Genomic DNA, 23,507 nt, shown 5'->3' with positions numbered 1-23,507 from the left:
AAATTAATTAGCATGATTAACTAGAGTGAGGCCAAGAGAAGTCTGTGACGGTATGATAGCACACGCAGTGCAAGTTTGACGTTTAAAATAACAATTGCGCTGCGTTTGCTATCAAAATCGTTGCAGACTTCTCTTGGTTCAGCCCTAAATTTAATAGTCTTCATAATAAAAAGTTTGCTACAATACTCCTAGTTCACTACAACAGGTGCAAAAACTTTAGTATGCTGATTTACCTGCGAACAAACTTAAAAAGCTTGAAGTTCAATTCAATTTAACTTTTTTTACAGATCATAAAAAGTCATTATCAGAAGCTCCGGTTACAACCACGCCGTCAACGACTACGGCCAGTACCGGAAATGCGACACAAACAACCATCGGTAACGAAATTGGTACCGCGACCAGCAATACCGATAACATAGAACAAAACGGTACAACTGTAGCGCCTGAAATTAACGGTACCACTACCACAACTAGTCCATAAATCTAATATCAATAAAAAAATGATAGGTATCTAATAAACGTCAAATTCTCATTCTGTCAATATTGACTTAATAGTATAAGTTAGACAGTTTGCTTGATATTTGACACTGTGTAGGATAAGACGATATGAAGGTAACCTTATTTTCTAAGATTTTTCATAAACATCTAAAAAAATTGGCTACGCAAATATGAGCTTACCGCGAAATAATGTATTTTACAAACGACCAAACGACGAATACTTACGATACCGGTACATTTTTTGGTATCAATAAAAAGTACCGGTATAAAACCTGGTATCAGTCTACCTAGAGTTTTAGGATTCAAAATTTGCTTTCTTTTCACATGTTTTGGTGTTTCAAAACTTGATTGTGCCAATATTAGTCGATAAATATATTCATATTAATGTAATTCTCTACAGAAACATCACAAATTAGTTAATACCTATCTATAAAGAACATACCATCATCAACTAACATTTTCTGAGTAAATATTTATGTCTAGTTTTTTTTAACCAAAACAAGAAAACTAACTTTTTGGACTTCTTGCCAAGTCAAACATCACTTTATTGGTAAAATAGTACTTATTAAAAATATTTAAAATGTTTTTTCTACTATTTATATTTGTTCAAATTTTAAATGTGTATATTTTGCAAGCGATTGATAAACGTAGGAATAAAAATGCTCTCTTAAAGAGAAAATGTGTTTTATTCTTTAAAAAATGTATTGTATTAATTATTTTGATTTTATTTTTAATGGCTTTTAAAACGATAATAATAAATAATGTAATCTCTTTTTTTATGTACAAAATAAATAAATAATAGTAATATGAAATTAGTCCCTGTAAGTATTTTTGATTTCAACAAATTTTATTAAAGTAAGTTATAATGTAAAAGAAAAAAATGTATATCCACATTTAAGTATAAATTATATAAAGCTTCGTAATATGGATTAATTTACTTTTTTTTTCAAACAATATTTATAATTAAGAATCTCTTACTATATTTTAAAATACAATATCTCTATTTGTGTAACTCGCCTACCTAAGTGTATTTTTTTAAATTAATAGTACAACCAACAACACTCTTGACTGTCCATCGGTGGTCCTTATGCCTTTTGTAATAAGGTTTACCGATACCTGGACAGTTAACAGTGTGGTGTGGGCGATGGTACCTAGTGCCAAATTTCATCTGTGGCAATTTTACCTTTGAACCAATTATGAATTTTTCGGGTAAACACGTACCACATTGTTTTTAAATAGACGTTACTGCCATAGACAACCGAGAATGAGATTTTGCCATACGACAATTTTGCCTGAAAGCGGCACTGTGGCGTTCTACGGGTAAAGGTACCTTATGACGTATGGCGACGTCGAGTAGTACCGCCTTGGTATTGGACCGTCTTTAATAAGCGTAAGCGCCGACCGACCGACCATAAGGTACCTTTACCGTGGAACGTCACATAAAGGCTTCTTTTCATTTTAAGTACGGAATGTATCTACTCTATAGAAGCTTCAAATTTATTTGATTCCAGCACCTCTAGCACATCTTGCATCCGCGACTTAGACCGCGACTCGAGTCGCCATTCCCGCGGCTGTCAAATCTGTCGATTTCCGTAGCATAACTTGTACCCGCGACTGCAACAGCCGCGTAGAGAACTCAAAGTCGCGGCGCGACTCGTCAGTGTTACCCGGCGAAATCAAAGTCTAAACAAATCGATATTTGCAAGTGGCAACACTGAATCGGAAACCAGGGATGTGCTAAATCATTCGTTCTTTGGTGGCAAAAAATCTAGTTTTTTGTCGATGGTTAAGTTTTTCCTGTCAAAGTCAAGGAATTTTCAAATTTTGTTAACATTTAATTACGGGAAAAAATATGAAAAAATGTAAGTAATAGAGCCTTATATACTTAATATTGATAATATTCCTTAAAATATATATTGTTTAAAAATTTCTGTTTAATAAACCTTTTAAATAAAATATTTTTGTAAGTAACTATAATAATGGAATTGCTATTATTGGTTTTGTTCTCATATTCCTGTTGTAAATAGTGTTTTTTTTTTTCAGAATAAGTTCAGCATTATCCTAGACACGATTGATATCCCAGCACCGAAAGGAAAATATTATTAACAGGAACGTGCCAACGGGACCCGAAGTGGAGATTCAGGAAAAGAAACACACTAGGCAAGCTTGTAGGTTTCAAACGCGGAGCTGTCCCCTTTTCTAAATTAACTAAGATGTGAGAAGCGCTTTAGCTTTAAGAACACCACCGAGGAAGTGAACTATTAATAATAACCCTATATAATGGTTATGGCGTAGTACCTATCTAAGCTGCCACAGTAACTCTCAAATAAGTTTCATATAGTTTTTCTTGTGCCAATAATGGATGGCATGTGTGTGTACTGACTACTGTGTATCTAACTGTATATGATTTGACAAATTGATATGAAAAGCTTATTTCATAGTCCTCGATGAAGTCATGACCATATTTTATTGTCTTGTTTACAAACCAATTTTCTTTCCAGGGTGATATTTTATTGTCCTACGCCGCATGTCGAAGAAAAAGGAAGAGAGAAAATACTTTTCAAGGGTAATAAAGAAGATTCTTACAATTTCTCTATAGTGGTTCTAGATGTTAATATATATTAGGTTTAATAATAAGAAGTCGAATATTGCAAGAATATATAGGTAAGGCAAAGCAATATACTATTAATTTAAATATTGTTTTTTTTCTCTCCTGTATTTTTACCTGAAAAGAAACAAAAATAAAGTAGGTAGGTAAGTACCTAGAACTCCTAGAAGCCATGATTAATTAGCTCCCCAAGGCCCACTTCATACCTAATGCTGACAGCAACGTATCATAGCATGATCGTATCAGGCCCTGTCAAACATGAAGTGAAACATCTAGAACATGGGTATGATCTAGAGGAGTTTCAATATGGTAGACCATATGATAACCGTACCTATGCTACCTACGCAGACTATGACATGAGTGTAACGACTCCTTCAAAATATTGTTGGTCGGCTCGGTCCAGTCACGTCACGGTATGGTGTTGGCAGGGGACGGAATGGTTTAGTGGGTGATGACTGATAGTATTTCATACAAAGCATGATTTTGAGCCGGACATGATCCTGTTATAGGCACGTATTACATCATTCTGTTACAGTACGATGCAGCGGGCAAAGGCCACATGTAGGTATGTTTTGTTGAAGTCGAGGAAGGTTCCAAACGGTACCTAAATAGTAAGAGATTGTTGAAATTAGACATCTAACCGTGATCCTAAATATTACTACTAAGACTATGGCTTACTTAATAAGTTGGATAGTTTGTTTTGAACATTTGTACCTACCCACCTCATCGGCTTCATTTATGTACAAGCAAGCGGGCTCCGTTGTTAGGTTGATGAAAGTTTTGTGTAAGGAAGTCTTAGGATTACTTCTACAAACTTACGAACCGAATTGAAATTAAAAAATCCTACATATGTACCTAATTACTTAATTGAGTACCTACAAGCTAGCTGTTTGAAATTAAAGTTGTAAACATGATGGGTGTGTTGTGGTACTTGTAGGTATCACCGTGCATAATCGATATAAGAGTGCGTAAAGCGCATTTAGTGATTGTTCCATACTTCCTTATTCCTTAGGGCAATAAGTAATTATACAAATTATATTATTACATAATATATGAAACTTGTTTTTAAGTTATAATTATCATGAGTTTAGTTAAAAAAGTACAAGCAAACCACCCGCGAGAGCGAGTCGCGTTATAAAGTCGCGTAGACTTCGACTCGCGGATTGACATAAAGACGAGAGAATATTTTGTCTCAAAATAGGCAGTTGTGCTACGGATTTTAGTTCAAAGTCGCGATCGTTGTCATTTTCTGACAGTGACACCTGATCGCGAGTTTGTCGCGGCTCTCGCGCGTGAGTTGTGCTGCCAACACGCGACAAGCCGCCAAGTCGCGCCGATCTGTCACTTCTCACGCCTGTCGCGGCCAGTTGTGCTAGAGGTGCAGTAAGATGATTTAGCTTGGTTGATGAAAATCATAAAAAAGGCCTATACCACAGACAAAGCATCCTCCAGACTGAGCATAGTAGCGCTACCCCCTCTGCCACGCATACGGTAGTTTTACTCCATGATCGAGTCGAAAGTGTCTTTGTGTGACGTCCGTGTCTGAACGTACCAATCACGGCACGGGATCTTGCTCACTTCGTCCCCCGCACCCCCGTATTTTTGCCAGCATCGGTTTCATGAAATAATTGCTCTAAACTCGGTCTAGAGGATTCCTAGTCTATGACCTATGCACACCGAATGCGTGTTCGTAGACGTGCACGTGCACGTGTGTGCACGCGGCTGGACCATTTTAGCGCACGTGCACGTCTTCGCATTCGCACACGCATACGGTGTGCATGGGCCTTTATATTATAAAGGTGAATTGCCACAAATGTAAAATGTAATCCTAGTTCCTATGTTCTACGTGTCAAATAAACGTCTAAGTGTTGTCTTATCAAAATCAAATTTTTGTTAAATACAAAGATTTCATTGTAGAAGATGTGTAAAGTCGAAGGCTAATTCGCGGATCGAATTTGACATCTCATGTAACTAGATGACACTATGCGACTTCGTACATTGTGCGGTAACTGGTTGTCAAAATTTGACCTTTCAGGGGCCCATTTCTTGACCTAGTATTATGTAATCGTTTGGGTTACCATAGCAACACTAATAATATTAGTCTCAATAGTATCATACCGTTCGAGAAATGGGCCCCTGCTGCTTCTAATAAACCTAACGCAGTACCTAATACAGTGCCATCTACATCTGCCATCTTTGGGGTTGTGGCGGATTTTGGCGGCACCGACAAGACATCCTCCAGACTGAGCATAGTAGCGCTACCCCCTCTGCCACAAATATAGTCGAAAGTGTCTTTGTGTGACATCCGTGTCTTTCCTTTACGTCGTTCCGTGTCCGTGAACGGACCAATCACGGCACGGGACTCGCTCACCTCGTCCCCCGCACCCCAATATTTTTGGCAGCATCGGTTTCATGAAATAATTGCTCTAAACTCCGTCTAGAGGATTCCTAGTCTATGAGTTGGCCTGGGCCTAGGGCAGCAAAAAATTAGGGGTGGCAAATTGTGACAAAAATTCGCTGATGATAACAAGAAATAGAATGTAGTCAATATGATGGGTGCTGCGAAAGGGCCTGGGGCCTAAGGCGGCAAAGACTGCAAATCCACCACTGCTTTGGGGGCATGATTTCTTCTTGTAATTTACACATCTTATACAATAAATGCATCTTTGCTTTAAAGATTAAAACGAAAATAACTGTTTGCATGTGTGATAAATATATTGTATGTTTTAATAAACATTATTGAAAATTAATGTTCGTCTCATTATTACGCGTCGTACCTAAGTACATTTTATCTTTTGATAATAATTTAAATTTAATTCGTCAATATTGAATGTACAAACTTTATATATCACAATAGCTGTGGGAGTCAATCATAAACGAAATACTTACACTTTTCGTTTGTCGCGTAACTCGTGACGGGTGTCATTCTGAATCCCTAACAACGTTTGTCCTAAAGTCACTTGCCCTAACTGGTTTGTCCTAATGGGCACATGCCCTAACGATCAATGGTCATAACGATTATTTTCCATAATGTAAGGTTCTGAAAAATGGTTAGGTTTTAGAACTTGCTGCCACAAAAGTGGGTTAGGTTAGGGTTAGAACTGCGACCCCCGCAAAAAAGAAAATATGCTTAATAACATTAGGATAGGTTAAGTTAGGTTAGGGAAAACAAAATTTGGGGTTTTTAGTGTTAGGACAACTGATCATTACGACAAACAATATTAGGGAATGCAATGATAGGAGAAAAGACTTTAGGGATTCAGATGTAGATCCACTCGTGACAACTTAGTGCCAAGTAGCGGTACTTATAAATCCGCCATTTGACGGTAGATGTCGTCTACGAAAATACGCGTTTTGATTACGCTCATGTCAAGGGTATTAGAGGTCTAGTATTATTAGTCTATGTTAATACTAATGGGACTAATCTACTACGAATGAATCGGTAAAATCGAGTTCAATTGCGCCTCGAATCGATTGCCCGACTTTCCCAACTTTCAACATTTCCACCCTCCGCGGCGCGCGGCACTAAAAATCAATACCTCGCTTGTAAACAACCACTACATGTGGCGATAACTATTTTGTTACCAAACCCCTTTATATACACACCATCCATGTTCTGTGTGTTTATTTCTATATAGTCAAAGATTCGAATTATTTACACATCGTTTAAATTAGTGTTTCAAAGCCATGGATTCGGCTAACGTCGGCTATTCGTACCATTTGCCAGCTGGCGGGTGGAATTATAAAATACGGAATACTTTATCTCAATTTAGCGATTTATTTAGTGAATTTAATAAGTATATTGCTCCGGCGTACCATCATGACCGGTGTGAGAGGTAAGTAGTGCCTACGTAAGTTTATGTAGCAAATTACGTCGTCGTTACTAGTGTTTACTTACTTACTACGCATACTTGACATACTTACCTATAGGATCATTTGCCAATACCTAAAGTAATTTCTGCAAAGATTAAGGATTATTGGAGCTTATAGAGTTATAAGGCTCTAGTAAATGATATCTGAGTTTGAAAGCGTAGAGTTACTCTACGCTGACTGTAGTCAGCAGAGAACTTATAGTGTGTGGGCACCTAATACTTAGTGTTAGTAATTTTTCAGGGTCTTCAATTTAAATAAGTCACCAGCAAGGGAAAATATAAAGAATAAAATTATTATATGGAATCACAAGGCCCATTTGAAATGTAAAAATTCAGTTTATCTAAATAATAACCCTTTCGTCCATTCAGGAATCGAACTAACCGATTCGATTATCGAAACCGGTACACGTGTAAAAAACAGGAAGTCGTTTCTATTGCAGTATCAGTTTCAAAATTTTCTTATTCTAAAAATTTCGTATTCTTTTCTTTCTCACTGTCCCATTAAGATTTAACATTGTGTAAATTTGCTTTTTTGTTACTTTTACTCTATGTATTTATACACAAGTAGGTACCTTTTATGTTATCAATCGACGTTCGACGCATATGTGTCCACTGTGTATTGCACTTACCTACGTGTTTTTAATTTTGGCTGCTTAAGACAGACACACAGACATACAGTAATGTTTTGTGATTGCAGGTCCGTTCAGATGAGGATTTACTCAATGCACAAAGGGGAGTTCGTGATGGTGTTCATAGCTTTTTTCGCTTGCTTCGGTCTGGGTGTCTTTATAGGATTAGCTGGTGAGTAGACAATTTTCATAGGTCTCTTCTTTCCCCTGCCCTTATCCCACGTTATGTGTCGGTCGGTCGGCACAACATGTTTTTCTCTTCCATTCTCCTCTGTCTTTCGTGTCCTCAGCACTCACTCTTTCTCATATCCTCTTTCACACAATCCATCCATCGTTTTTTGGGTCTACCATACGCTTTCCGTCCATCAATATTCATCCCTAACATTCTTTTGCCTATATGGCATTCATCCCTCCTCATTACATGCCCATACCACGCTAACCTAGTACCTACTCCTCATTTTCTCCGTGACAATTTTCATAGGTATAAAATATTTATTGCTCTCGTACCCGATTGCAGATTACCATCTTCAGTACTTACTTATCCTATAGCTTACTTGGTAGACTGGTAAGCCGATGTCCCATGCAGGGGCGCAAGGCGCAGGCTGAAATGTTGCCACAGGCAGTGAATTAATAAAATCCTTTTATTTATTGTTTTACATAAGACCGTTTGTTTGTACAACTAGCCATAACCACATATTTACCGCGCAGAATATGAGACTGCACATTAAACAAACTCTTATTATTACTATTATATAGGGGCGTCGAAATCAAAAGGAAATAGCTGACCCATGTAAAAACATCGACTTCTGATCTGATAAGCATTGAGATGTAATAAAAACACTCTTTTGTGTTAGCTTCCATAGTAAAAGTGGTTAAATTCGATATGTCTTAAACATACACTTAATTCATTGTTAGGCACCTACATAATTGTTGTAAAAACATCGCATTTCATTACAAAATATTCCCAGGCCCCTCGCCGACATCCACCACGGCCGTAACCGCTTCGAGTATCCTTACCAACACGAGTAACATCTACAGCGGGCCCTTTCACCTCCACAGTCCCTCGCTGGGCACCAAAGTGCAGCAGCTGTGGCTGTTAGCCGAAATTAACACTAATAACAATGATGGTAAGAGTCAGTTTTGTTTGATGGCCTGTCTATCATGTCTGTGTCAGCCGGAGATAAATGGAAATCATATTGACCTTTGTAGCAATTATTTCCGTTGCATTGCATACAGGCAGGTATATAACAACTGTATTTTTTCTTGCAGAAGAAATTTTCGACAAGAGTTTCCAAATAAGTATATCTATAGACGGAGTGTTGAGCGACCACACAACCTTCAACTTGCTACCAGAAAGCGAACTAACTAACAGGTAAATTAACGCATAACGCGCAAACCTAAAATATCCTCTCATGTCACAGTCAGCAGTAAGTATAGAAAAGCGAGTGAGGTGGTCCTATCAATCCACGGAAGACCAGCATCAAAATCCTTAAAAGGTATACCTAACATTAACCTGAATGAAGACCATTTTCAGTGTCACTTAATAAGTTAGTTTCGTAGGTACAGTCACCAGGGCAGAAGCAGGGTCAGGCGGCGTAGTACGGACGCGTTTTTATCGCTTGTCACCATGCCTGTCACGTTCTAACAAGTATGTTAGTGCGAAAGGGACGCGCATAGTGATAGTCGATAAAAATGGAACCGTGCTGCGCCCGCAGGTGTTCAAAATGATCGTGGCGCGACTTTATTGTTAAGAGAATACTCATAATAATCTGCTCTTAACTGTAACAAGCACCTTAAATGATGCCTCAACGAATTTTTCAGAACACAACACCTGAAATGCAAGCAGCAGGTGTGCGAAGAAGTGCTAGTCCTGCACCTGGGTTCCCTCGAGTACACGCACTACATGCTGCACGTACACTTCTATGGCCTCCAGGAGTTCCATAAGCGGTACTTCATCAAGGAGATATTTTTCTACGTAAGTTCAGTATTTTATTTATTAGGGGAAACAAGAAACCTTCCAGAACGCATCACCACATGTGCAAGAAGCGGTGTGAAGAAGTACTAGTCCTGCACCTGGGCTCCCTCGAGTACACGCACTACATGCTGCACGTGCACTTCTACGGCCTCCAGGAGTTCCATAAGCGGTACTTCATCAAGGAGATATTTTTCTACGTAAGTTCAGTATTTTATTTATTAGGGGAAACAAGAAACCTTCCAGAACGCATCACCACATGTGCAAGAAGCGGTGTGAAGAAGTACTAGTCCTGCACCTGGGCTCCCTCGAGTACACGCACTACATGCTGCACGTGCACTTCTACGGCCTCCAGGAGTTCCATAAGCGGTACTTCATCAAGGAGATATTTTTCTACGTGAGTTCAGTATAGAATTTATTTATTATGGGAACTGTATATAATATGTAAAAAACGATGGATGGATTATTTGAAATATGAGAAAGAAAGTAAGTGCTGAGGTGACGAAAGATAAAGGAGATGGAAGAGAAAAACACCACATAACGTCGGATAATAGCAGGAAGAAGATTACGGGAGACGAATCTGTATCACGTTAGTATTTGCGTTCCACCTAAAGTTGTTTAACAATTATTACGACGTAATTATATTGTTCCAGTTTAAAACCTACAACCCGGCCTTCACGCAGATGGAAACATGGTTCCGCTTCATATTCCTTCTCACCACGTTCACTGTCGCCGTGAGTAACCAATTGAGGCAATTAGATTGTATAGCACGATCTAGATACAATCCAGACAAAGTTTACGTAATATTTATTACTAGCTTCTGCCCGCGACTTTTACGTAGATGGCGTGAAATGATGATATTCGTTATAAAAACTATACTATATCCTTATCCGGGTGTATTCACATTTGTCCACGCCTCATGTAACTACCTATGGTGGCGGCCACGTGGGGCGGGGACAAACAGGAATACACCCTTATCCGTATTATCCTTTCCCAATCGATCTCCGTGCCAAATTTCGTCTAAATCAGCTGAGAATCGGCTTTTGTCAAGATTCTGACTCGTAACCTGGTCATTCTGTAGGAATATTGCTTATAATAATATATTATTTAATAAGGCCTTTGATCAAAAATCTATGTAAATGCAATTCTATCCCTAAATTAATGCCAATATAATGTTCCAGTGTTGGTTCGCGCACTCGCTTAGAAAGTACTCCACACACGACTGGGCGATCGAGCAGAAATGGCTGTCGTTGCTATTGCCAATGCTGTTATTGTACAATGGTGAGTTGTGTCTTGGTTGCTTTGTTTATGTTTATTTATTTTATATTTATTTATTTAATACAGTGCAAGCTTGCAGTACTACACCAATTCACTTAAACACATTTGATTTTATTTTGATTGAGACGCAAATTAAATTTTTATTCAACCATTGCCCATGCATATTTCGAGGTAGCTAAGTGTACATGTACCTACAACCTACTTTGTATCCTTAGTTTTAAAATCCTTTTGAGAACGGAATTATTTAATAATTGAGACATCATTATTATAAAATTCATTGTTAAATAATTAAGCCTACTGATGACAAGTAGACAAAGTACAATAAACAAAATAAATTCGTAGAAAGAAGCCACTCGAAAATAATATTACTTTGTTCATGGTCCTTCGAACCGGATATTTCTAAGTGTGGGTAGGATATGAATTAATATTTTTATTGATTTTGTTTAAGTTTCATCTATCAAACCGTTTTGGTTAAACTAATTAAATATTATTGTGATAAATGTTGTACAGTGAGCCAAGAAAGTGGTCGAAAAGTGGTAGACCACTTTCTTGGCTGACCGTAACTTACTAGCCCGGCTTCGCACGAACCTTAATACATTATACATTTATACACCTAAGGGCCCCCCCACATCTGGCGTCTTTCGAGCGTCGGCGTCTACAATTCTATGGCCGACGTCGACGCAGCGTCGACGCAACTGCGCAGCGACGTCATTTTCCATAGCGCTGGACAGACGCCGACGCTCGAAAGACGCCAGATGTGGGGGGGCCCTAAACCTTCCTCGCAAATTACTCTATTGACAGGTGGAAACCGCATGATAATCCGTTCAGTAGTTTTTGAGTTTATCGCGAACATACATATACACACAAACAGACAGACGCGGCGGGGTACTTCGTTTTATAAAGACTCCGTTACACAGGCGCGTTTTGCGGGCCGCGCGTGAGCGGGGCGCGCCGCTTTTACATAAAACGATCGACGATCACGCCCCGCCCGGAACACGCCTGTGTGACGGAACCTTAAGGTGTAGTGATGACATTTTTTTGTCCGCAGACCCTATATTCCCTCTCCGTCTGGTCTCCGGCAGCTGTTTCGCGCCGCTGTTGGACTCCATCTTCCAGACAACCTTCCTTGCTTGTGTCATGCTATCCTGGCTGGCCCTCTACCACGGACTTAGACAGGTATTAGTTTTCTATAGTAAACGGTCTCTTTAAAGCTAGAGTGAATCTAGACACGCGGCAGCGTGTCAAACCAAGTCCAAGCAAAGGAACTGGCTAGCCAGCGCCAAGTGTAATATTACACGAACCACTTGGTGCCACTTTTGACCCTTCTATAACTCAAAACATCTTTAACGTAAACACATAAAACTACGTGTGTTTAATTATATCCATAAGGACATCTAGAAGCCCAAATTTCATGAAGCTAGCTCAAACGGTTATAAAGATATGAAGGTCAAAAAGTCGTAAATTTTAAGACTGACTGACAGACCTATAGTACCTAAACCTAACCTACTTCCAGATGACCTAGAAGGATGAAATTTGGAATCCAGCTCAGTTAGTGTGTGAAAGCGTAGGAAAAAATCTAAAAATTAAAAAAAGTTATAAAATAGGGGGGGTCCCCATACAAAAAAACCATTTTTTATTGTGACTGACATATAAGTACCTAAACCTAACCTACTTCTAGATGACCTAGAAGGATGAAATTTGGAATCCAGCTCAGTTATTGTGTGAAAGCGTAGGAAAAATTCTAAAAATAAAAAAAAGTTATAAAATAGGGGGGATCCCCATACAAAAGAACCATTTTTTATTGTGACTGACATATAAGTACCTAAACCTAACCTACTTCCAGATGACCTAGAAGGATGAAATTTGGAATCCAGCTCGGTTATTCTGTGTAAGCGTAGGAAAAAATCTAAAAACAAAAAAAAGTTAATAAATAGGGGGGATCCCCATACAAATTTCTTTTTTATTGTGACTAACATATAGTACCTAAACCTAACCTACTTCCAGATGACCTAGAAGGATGAAATTTGGAATCCAGCTCGGTAATTATGTGTAAGCGTAGAAAAAATATAAAAATAAAAAAAGTTAAAAAATAGGGGAGGTCCCCATACAAAAAACCTGTAATACGCGCTAAGCAACCGGCCAACGGTGTGTCGTTGGCGGCGCGCGGCACCACATAATTAATACAAAGAACAGAAGTAAAAAACATGCAGCGGAAACACAAGAAAAAACATTAAATCTCAATACCTGCCTAGTTTTCTTTACAAAAAGTATTGATATCCCATCATAAACATAAATGTAAAAAAGGAGAGCCAAGTTCTTCGGTTCGCCGCAAAAAGAATGGAGATCTAAATGAGTGCCAAGTTCTATGCAAAATCCAAATATGTATTTATAGGAACAAAATAACATTATAAACAAGTATTAAACTCTATTTCTTTGCTTTATTGGATACCTATAACAATTGCTGTTATTTAAAAAAAATGTGAGATCTTAAAGTAGGTTAGATTTGGCTTGGCCAGTTTTTATCAGAATTACAAAATATACATGTTGAATAACTTTATAAAATGACTGATGTAATGAAAACTGGCCAAGTCAAATCTAACCTGCTTTAAGATCTCGCATTTTTTTTAAATAACAGCAATTGTTATAGGTATCCAATAAAGCAAAGAAATAGAGTTTAATACTTGTTTATAATGTTATTTTGTTCCTATAAATACATATTTGGATTTTGCATAGAACTTGGCACTCATTTAGATCTCCATTCTTTTTGCGGCGAACCGAAGAACTTGGCTCTCCTTTTTTACATTTATGTTTTTGATGGGATAGGCTATTACTGAACCGGTGAGCTCCATCTTAGGCTCTCTCTCTTCACTTCACTCACTTTTTTTTCTTCTTCTCTGTCTTCACTTTCCATCAGGTGTGACTAGAGCCAATCGCCGATCAGTTTATAATAAAAAAAAAGTAAACACCCCACATTATTTAAGGGGTAGCGGAAACTACCGCCAAGCTCATATGGGATTGGGCAGGACACGTCAGCCGTATGCCGGATGACCTGTGGGCCAAAACAGCCACCCGTTGCGTCCCACAAATTGTAAGGCGTCATGGTAGACCTGATCGGAGATGGCGGGACGAGCTTGACGCTTTTGACAGAGACTAGTGGGAGACTTAAGAGGATAGGGATACGTAGAAGAATAAGAGGGAGGCCTTAGCCCAACGGTGGGACAATATGGGCTCATAATAATAATAAACACCCCACAAGTGCATCTGGCCGGTTCCAATTTGCCAACTCTTAGCACTTTCTTTGTTCTTTAACAGTTTGATCTTTACTATTAGAAGTATTAGAACCATTCTAATAGTATTGATTGGCATCGCCATCTCTCTCGCTAACTCGGTATCACCTGAGATGATCCAGTTAGAAGGTCTGAACCATACTGTTCTACCTTAGGAATGCCAGGGGCGCCATAAGCCTTCAGTAAGAAGTGCATATACTTGGAAAAAATCGACCTATGCCGCTGTGGCCCGGTGGCCGAAAGGCACAGCACCTGCCGCGAATAGCAGAGGACGCTGGCCGCGTAGCCAAGTTGCCAATCGCTTACGCTCCGTAGCTATCGAAACGCAACTGTCACTGTTACACTAATACGGAAGAGTGATAGAGAGACATAATGCTTTTCGTTGTCGAAGCGATAGCGATTGTAAACTTGGCTAGGCCGGCTGGTCGTTCGATTCCAGCCTGGGGCACTGGAGGCCTTGGTCACTTTTTCTTAGTTAGCATATGACATTTTCATCACACTCGCTCAGTAAATGTGGAATTGCACGCAGGTTTAGCGGGAGTTATAGAAAAAGCGTTCTTCCTAGGGAGTTATGAAGTTTCTAGTGCCATAATTAACAGTTTTTTTTCTTTATACGTAATTTTTGTATTGCAAGTGTGATGAAAAACATTGTGTGTAACTCGGGGCGTAATAATATTGCAAACTCGAGTCTATAAATCGCTCCGGCAAGCCGTCGCGATTTAAGTTACTCTCGTTTGCAATATTCAACTTACGCCCCATGTTGCACAATGTACTATTATTTCAGTTTATAGTTTGATCTTTATTTTTGTTTCTTTCTGCAGAACGAGCGAGGTTTCCTGTCATTCTACCTGTTGAAGCTGCTAGTGGTGGGCGCGGCGTGGACGCCGGCCGTGGTGCTCGCCGTGTGGCAGAAGTACCGCGGCTACCAAGACCCCACCTACAACTACACACAGAATCCTAATTACGAGGTAATCGCACATTCCATACCTCCAAAAAGGCCCTAAATCGGTTTCAAGTAGAGATGCACCGAATATCCGGTTACTATCCGGTATCCGGCCTATCCGGCCATTTTACTATCCGGCCGGATACCGGATAGTGACCTTCTATCCGGCCGGATACCGGAAAGTAACATTGTTTGATTTCGGAGTAAACAAATTGGATTTAAGAAACAAACACGGTCATAAAGTAAACAAATTGGATTTAAGAAACAAACACGGTCATAATCGTACTTGTTAATCATTCCACTGAATGCACGCGCACTCATTTCGAATCTAGAAATGAGTCCGCGCGAACGTTTACTAGGAAACAGGTCAAACCTGCAGAATGCGCACCTGAAAAACCGAAATGTAGGTATAGTTCCGCCGGCCGAATATCCGGCGGCCGGATACCGGATATTCGGCCAGTGTCCAGGCCGGATATCCGGTATCCGGCCAAACAACTATCCGTTGCATCTCTAGTTTCAAGTAACTTTGCACCGACTTCAATCATAGAGAAAAAATACATATGTAGATAGAGAGCTCACTCCACGTTACATCAGTTTTAGCACCAAAACGTCTATTATTTTCGTAATCGACATCTAGCATCGATTAGCGGAATTAAAGGCTTGCTACACGGTCGCCGACAAGCCTTCTAACCGTCTGACCTTGGTCTGTCCTTGGTCAGTTTTGGTCAAATTTTGTTGGTAACAACTGTCTACACGGTCCGGGACCGGCCAAGGCCACGCGGTCTGGGGGCTTGTCGGCGACCGTGTAACAAGCCTTTTATCAGTAGGTACTGTTACTTGACAATAAATGTTCCGACGACCGAAAATTTGTATGCTCAACAATTTTCAGCTAGAGCTACCTAATATTATAACCAGATTAACCGGAAACCGGAACTCTATTTTCAACTCCTGCTTTTAATATTCTATATTAGCCTATAACCTCTAGGGGTCAAGCAGTGTCAGATAATCCTGGTAACTGGTTCACTTGCGGGTAAAAAACTTTTTTTTAATTTTCATAAGGGTGGGATATGAAGATTATAAGTTTAAGAAACCCCGACCCCGAGCTACTCGCAAATGGTTACAATTTTTTTTCTTATTAGGGGTCATCCATTAATTACGTCACACGTTTAGGGGCAGGGGGGTCAAGAAAATGTGACATATTGTGACATGGGGGAGGGGGGAGACACGAACTTTGTGACGTCACTTTAACTTCATCAGTAAGCGAAAATTTATTTAAATTATTTAGTTCGCTGTACATTTAATTTTCTTTCCTAAGCAGTTTTGGGTTATAAAATTACTAATATTTATATCGTCAAAAATATTTTGATAAAATATCAATAATACTCAGGTACTTAATTCGATTTGGCGATTTCGTAGAAAAAATGTGACGTCACACTAGGGGGGAGGGGTTTGCCAAATGTGACCAAGTGTGACAAGGGGGGGGGGGGAGGGGTCAAAAAACCTAGAAATTGGTGTGACGTAATTAATGGATGACCCCTTATTGAAACTGAATTATAATTATATTTATTATGAATGACAATAAAATAAAAAGAGACTGAAAAAAAATTACGGTTTAGACTCACTTGTTTTTAGTCACTCGCGCGACATGTTTCGGAGAGCCTAGGTCTCCTTTTTCAGGCACTAACAGTGCGAGCAGCGTTCACGACGGCCGTGTATCGCGTACTGCGAAACATACATGCTAGGGTCTCCGAAACATGTCGCGTGAGTGACTAAAAACAAGTGAGTCTAAACCGTAAAATTTGTTCAATGTTAGTATGTCTCACAACAGTTTAAATTCAATTAGAAACTGCTATATTAAACTCGCAAAGGCTTGACTCTGTTTCTTCTACGAGTAATCAATGTTTTTTAACCGACTTCCAAATCTCAAAAGGAGGTGGTTACAAATTCAAGTTTTCTTTTTTATGTTTGCAGATGGTGAAGATAATGTTCTTCACGGCGATCGTCGTCTACTTCCTGTACCTGGTTATCCTGATCGTCAAGGCCTACAGCGACCTTAGGAATATGCCATTCTTCGGTAAGGATGTCAAGTGCAGCCCACAGCCCACTGAAATGTGAAACCGTGCAGCCTGGCAAAAAAGAGTAGAAATTAAAAAGTGGCAACACTGTAGTGTCGTCACTTTCAAATCAATTTATAGAGAACGGGACGACACTAGTTGTGCCACTTTTACAAGCACTTCTAGGATATCGCAGTTCTTAAGTTTTTTCTTGTTTTCAGATGTCCGACTCCGCTGCCTCTCCATAGTAGTAGGCACAGTTTGCACGATAACTGCCCTCCTCGGCGCTCAATCCTGGGGCCCCGCGGCGCTACAAGACCACTGGGCGTCGCAGCCGCGGGTGCACTACGATACTTCTGCGCCCTTCATGGCGCTCTACGGGCTGTTCAACTTTAACATGTACATATTGGCGTATCTGTTCTCTCCGGGAGGCGGGTCGATACACGGTAATAAGACTGTTTTCGGTTTTTTGGTTTTTTTTTCTTCTCTTAATTAGGAACATCTGTGTTGTTCGTGGCGCTCTGTAGTCTTTTTAACAAGCTTTTATTAGGTCAACCTGTATGTAACTATGAACTATGTAATGGAATCCACCAAGGTAAATAATTTAAGCATCTTCCAAGGATCGTAGCGTCATGAAAATTGGCAGTTGTATGTAGTTCTGACAACAATAGAATAATATGGTACTGTCGAACTGATCTGATGATGGAGACAGGAGGCGGCCATTGGAACTCTGTGATGAAAAAACGCAACCTAATTGTGTTGGGGTTTTTTAGAATTGTCTCGATGAGTATTAGTTGTCTGTCATAAGAAAAGTACAGTCGGCGATAAATGCTTGTAACAAAAAAGAAAATTTTGCCAAAAACTTATTCTTTTAACTTCAACAGACACAGCAAAGGTCTAGCCGAAGGCACCCGAGTTTGTAAAGTTTAATGCACGTCTAGCAAATATTTCAATTCTGGTTATCATTATTTCGAAAAAAAAACGCTTAGTGCAAAAGATATGGTCAGGTTACATTCACATTAAAGCTGCAGTTTTCACCATATCGATGCCAACGAAGTCAACCCTGGCCAATATTGTGGCTTACGAAATCTAGGCCACGGCCTAAATTCAAGAGGAACAAAACTACAAAACAATACCTACCTAATAACCACGATTTAGAAGAATAAAATCAATACGAGGACGCACTTGAAAAACTAAGAAAATCAATGTGGAGAAGACCATACTTATACAATTTTTGGTTGTGTAGAACTCTGTATTTGTGTAGGTACGTATTTCGCTCGGACACAGACAGAAAGGAAGAGGTTCGCTCCTTTCTGCTCTACCAACATTCTTTAAGTGGAGTACTCGTGCAAACGCAATAGTGAGAGGCGACAAACGAGCGTGTAGACGGTCTTACCTCATACGGATTTCCTCACAATGACCTTCCCAAATTTTTCTTTTTTTCAGAAACCGCCATAACCAAAGACAACCCAGCGTTCTCTATGATCAACGATTCCGACGAAGAAGTCATCTATGGCTCTGACGAAGAGAGTCGACGACCCCTAAACTCCCACCACCGGATGAACGAAGACATATGAGTCAATCCATAGACAAAATGAATGTATTTTTTTCTTGTTATAAAGTTATATTGAGGACTAACATTGTGTATCTATTATTCAAATGTCCCAAATACTTAGATAATTTATGTAGATCGACTGACGAATGTCGGTCTGATATCTCTAATAATTTCAATTGTGTTCATTGTAGGGAAGATCCGTTTTTAGCGACTTAGCATCTGCTATTCGGACTAGTTTCGTTGAAAAATGATTCGGCTGGTCATATAAGCGAGATAACGTGATAAGAAACAAGCCTACGTGGAAATATACTACATTAAGTATTAGTCGATGAACTATATATAGACTAATCAAATAATCTGAAAAGCTAAAAGCAATAATTTGTTCTTAAGAACCTACGATTATTAAAGAAAAATCTAAAATTTGGTTGAAACTAAAAGATAATTTTATGAATGAAAAAGAGAGTTTGATTTGTTAACAGCCCAGTCCTCAGCTGTAAATATTATTATTATTATTTGTTTGTCCTTTCCATATCTCGGGACCATGGGGTCCCGGACCTTTGGGAGGCGTGCGTGGGGCCGAAGCCAACAGCGCAGAGGCCCTTTAAGACAGTTTACTCTAAAAGCAAGGGATACACATGGCGGATACCATCCCCGAGCGCACAAAATGATACATCCGGAGATGGTGTCCGCCAGGTGCAAAGACTATTGCAGTGCAGTACTTTTGTGCTGCGATGGGAACTAAGGTCATGGGCTATTGATATGCAAGTTGGATGGACTGGATAATGGGTTATGGGAGGAGACTAGCGGACACCTGCCGTGACAATCAGTCTCAAAATTGTGTAAGACAGGTGGTGACTCGCCAACTCATTTAGTGGGCCCTACGACGGCCGCACGCACAGTGCGACAATAGGGCAACACTTCGGAGCGGCTGTAAGGTTGTCGAGAGGTGAGTCTGCGGTAGCCAGATCCCGGTGATCCGTTCAGCAGGCCGCCGGCGTTATGACATTTTACACTTCCAACCTGGAGCATAGGTCCCGCTCTTGCGACTCCACTCTGGCCGGCCAATCAAGGCAAGCACAGAGGCGAGGGCCAGATGACAGGGCCCTCTGGAATAGGGGTCCGCGGTGTCGCCACTCACCGTCAGCTCGCCACAAGCTGCCCCCGCGGGGTTATTATTATTATTATTTCGTTTTAGACAGGCAGCTGATGCTGGTGCGTCTAAATCATAGTTCACTTAGCACGATTTCACTGTTTAGATAGTTTATCGAGTCTATTTTTAAATTGATTCACACTTGTAGAGTTCACAACTTCTGAGGGTAATTTGTTCCAAGCATTTACTATTCGGTTTGCAATGAAGTTTTTCGCGATATTTGTTTTATGTTTTGTGGTTACTAGTTTAAGGTAGTGTCCTCTTGTGCGCGTGTTTGGGTTTCGAGTGAACAGGTCGCTTAGTTCTGGACAGTCGTAATATCCATGAATGATTTTAAATGTCTCGATCAAGTCGCCACGTTCACGCCTTTTTTGCAGTGTTGTCAAGCCCAGCTTGACTAGTCTTTCCTCGTACGAAAGTGACTTTAGCTGTGTGGGAATTTTAGTAAATCTACGCTGCACTCGCTCGATCATGTCAATATCTTTTTTGAAGTATGGATTCCATATCTGAAAACCATATTCCAGAATTGGTCTTATGTAGGTCTTATATATCTTGAGCATTGTTTCGGTGGTGAGAATACGAAAAGCTCTTCTAATTATGTAGATTATAGAGTTAGCCTTTTTTACCATTTGTGAAATATGGGGTTCCCACTTGAGATCGTCAGACATGATGACTCCTAGGTCTTGTTGGGTCGTGGTTCCTGCTAATTGTACGTTGTTTAAAGTGTAGGGCAACTTGGGGTTTTTCTTGTGCATGTGGAGGACTGTGCATTTTGATTCGTTGAGGTTTATAAGCCAGTCTAGGCACCAGTCCCTAATTCGGTTCAGATCTGCCTGTAGTTTGCTATGGTCTATCATAGGGTTTACAAACAGCTTGGAGTCATCTGCAAAGAAGCTGAAGTTGGATTCGATGGTGGTTTGTAAGTCGGTAACAAATATGCTGAACATGGTCGTTGAGATGACCGATCCCTGTGGGACGCCGCTCCAGACATCAAATTCATCAGAAACACTGTCAGCGATTCGCACTCTAAATTTTCTATCTCTTAGAAACGATTCTATCCATTGTAGAAGTTTTCCTCTTATGCCAAAGTGCTCAAGTTTAGCTAGGAGTCTACGATGAGGCACTCTGTCAAAAGCTTTTTCATAGTCCAGGTATATCACGTCGATTGGTTCTGCATTATCCAGATGGCTAGACCAGACCTTAACACATGCTAGTAGGTTAGTGACAGTGGATCTTCTCTTCATAAAGCCATGTTGTTGGTCGACAATTATGTGATTCCTATCTAGGAATAGCCTTATTTCGTCGTTTATAATAGCCTCCATTAGCTTAACTGCTAGACAGGTTAGACTAATTGGTCTGTAGTTGTTAGGGTTAAGTTTGTCTCCCTTTTTGTAGATAGGTGTCACTAGAGCGTTCCTCCACTTCTGCGGCACGATTGATGTGTGAAATGACTCCTTCATAATATGCGTAAGTGATGGCAAAATAGCTTTACATTTCTTTAGCAAGACTGCTGAGATTCCGTCGGGGCCCATGGAAGTATCTTCACGTAGCTTCTTCAATTTGTTCCAAACTTTATCTTCCGAAATAGTGACGTCACATAAGGATTCCTGGATCCGAGGGCATGCAATAAGAGGTACCGTGTCGTTTGACTCCTTACCATAGTTTGCTTCAAAACGTTTGGCTAGGGCATTCGCAATGTCAACCTCGCTTGTTACTGTCTTGTCCCCATCGTGCATAACACGAGGAACTGAAACTTTTGTGCAAAGTTGTTTTCTAATGTACGCGTAAAACGCCTTGGGTCCGAGATTTACAATCCGGCTTTCATAATCAGTTCTGGATTGCCTAGTTATACTTAGAAGTGTATTATTAAGTGTTCTGTAGTGCTTGTAATCATCTCTGCATCCTGTAAGTACATATTTGTCCCATGCCTTTCGTTTGTCCTGTATTTTTTGTTTTATATTTTTGTCAATCCAAGGTTTCAGTGGTGGTTTACGCGGTGGCCTCGCGTTCGGTGTGTGCTTGTTGGCCACCTCGAGGATGGTGGATTCAAATGCTTCCCATTTGCTGTTAGGTGTATTATGTGTGCTTACTAGATTTAAAAGGTCGCGTTCGTATAAGGCCGAGTCTATACTCTCAGTGTCTGATTTAAAGTAGTTTTTCCTGTTCGATTTTATAATTTTACTTAATGTATTGTTATTTTCTATTTGCATTAACAGTAGTAAAAAATCATGATCGGATTTTCCTACAGGCGGTTGGTGTTCAACAGCTGTAATAAGGTTTTCGTCATTCGTCATGACCAGATCGATGAGGGAGGACCGGTTGCCTTCTCTGTGTCGAGTGGGTTTTTGGACCAATTGATATAGATTGCCTTGTACGAACATTTCCTCAAACATATACTCTCTTCTATTGTCACTATGTTGAATGTTTGCTAATGGCCAGTTTATCTCCCGGTAATTAAAATCTCCAGTAATTATGACGTTACACGATGTTGACGCAGATGATATCTCACTTATTAATATTTTTTCTTCATTTATACAAGAATCTTCTGGTCGATAGATGCATGCAAATAAGAATTTGTATTGGTTTAAAGTTATATCTAACCATAGCGTGTCAATAGACCGCAGAGAAGAGTAGCTGGTATTTACTTTAGCAAGTATTTGCGATCCACATACCCCCTGGGCAACATACACAGCGACACCTCCGCCTCTTCGGTCAGCTCGGTCCTTCCTGTATAGATCATAACCCGGAATACTCACTAAGTTATTGGGTATATTCACATTTAACCATGTTTCAGTCACAGCTATGATTATTGGTTGGGGTTTGCATGTAAGAACACGAGTATGAAATAGGTCAAATTTAGGTTGTAAGGAGCCTAAGTTAGTGTATATAATAGTATTGTCTAAGATAGGTAGAATTGTATTGTTTTGTTTGCATGGTGTTATTGTTGGGTGGCTTGGTTTTTTGATAAAGTTATTATTTTAGGGCAACCGTTAATGAATTTAATTGTAATTGTAAGTATTCCAAGTATTCTAATATCAAATGACAATACCCGTGTAATTGCACGTGATATGGCAGATGCAGGTACAGCGGGTCAATTTCGCATTGGCAATTGTCTTTATTCTCAAGGCATTAAGTTTCAATTTCGACTATTCAACCCGCTGTCGAGCAATCCATAATGACATTCTAATTCTAACGATAGTTTCAATCAAGGTAATAGATATCTTGCGTAGGTATACTAACAGGTTCGATGTAGATGAAGAAAATACTACCTACTTTAAAAATTCTCTATGCTTATTTGAATTTGATGTGAAAAGCATGCAAGCAGCTGCTATGATTTCAAAACACTAAGAATCCTTCGCAGTTGGATTAAAGTTTAAAATAAAAGCAACGTTTCTAAATATGGAACACGAGGATAATAGTAGGTACTGCGCTGTTTCCAATAGTAAAACAGGATCGTCGCGCGCGCTACGCGTCGGGTGAGTCGGTGAGTCACTGACGTTTGGCGCCATTTTGTTAAACTGCCTATGAGTTCATATTATGTTAAAAGAATTTAGTATCATTCATTTTACTTACGTCATGGCGTCGCAAGATGGATATTATTTTTGCTAGACCTTGTATAGATTCGGTTTTATATCAAAATTATTAGATTTTACTCACATAA

General features: G+C 39.7%; 2 protein-coding genes across 2 annotated transcripts in view; both read left to right on the top strand.

Annotated features, from left to right (window-relative positions):
* LOC134664624 (aminopeptidase N-like) overlaps positions 1-5,856 on the top strand; it is a 38,798-nt gene extending 32,942 nt beyond the window's left edge. Inside the window, exon 16 of the mRNA XM_063521355.1 lies at positions 288-5,856. Coding sequence (XP_063377425.1) covers positions 288-481 — 194 coding nt within the window. The 3' untranslated portion in view covers positions 482-5,856. The remainder of the gene's footprint in view (positions 1-287) is intronic.
* Positions 5,857-6,624: 768 nt separating this feature from the next.
* LOC134664656 (transmembrane protein 181) lies at positions 6,625-18,779 on the top strand. Its single transcript, XM_063521399.1, has 12 exons — positions 6,625-6,942; positions 7,676-7,779; positions 8,576-8,734; positions 8,877-8,979; positions 9,429-9,582; positions 10,233-10,313; positions 10,761-10,860; positions 11,906-12,033; positions 14,966-15,112; positions 17,059-17,161; positions 17,363-17,587; positions 18,588-18,779. Exons 1-12 carry the CDS (start codon positions 6,794-6,796, stop codon positions 18,716-18,718), a joined length of 1,584 nt encoding a protein of 527 aa, XP_063377469.1. The 5' UTR covers positions 6,625-6,793; the 3' UTR covers positions 18,719-18,779.
* Positions 18,780-23,507: the final 4,728 nt, after the last annotated feature.

Source organism: Cydia fagiglandana, chromosome 5 (genome assembly GCF_963556715.1).
Source record: "Cydia fagiglandana chromosome 5, ilCydFagi1.1, whole genome shotgun sequence".
In the NCBI taxonomy this organism is placed as follows: domain Eukaryota; kingdom Metazoa; phylum Arthropoda; class Insecta; order Lepidoptera; family Tortricidae; genus Cydia; species Cydia fagiglandana.
Note: the sequence above shows the minus strand (reverse complement) of the source record. Positions and strands in the feature narration are given on the sequence as shown.

Bases quoted from the DNA above. Each gene is read 5' to 3' on its own strand.
- LOC134664656 (XM_063521399.1), top strand. From the start codon at position 6,794: ATGGATTCGGCTAACGTCGGCTATTCGTACCATTTGCCAGCTGGCGGG. The intron at 7,780-8,575 runs GTGAGTAGACAA...AAATATTCCCAG, and splicing joins TGTCTTTATAGGATTAGCTG to GCCCCTCGCCGACATCCACC. The intron at 8,980-9,428 runs GTAAATTAACGC...CGAATTTTTCAG, and splicing joins GAAAGCGAACTAACTAACAG to AACACAACACCTGAAATGCA.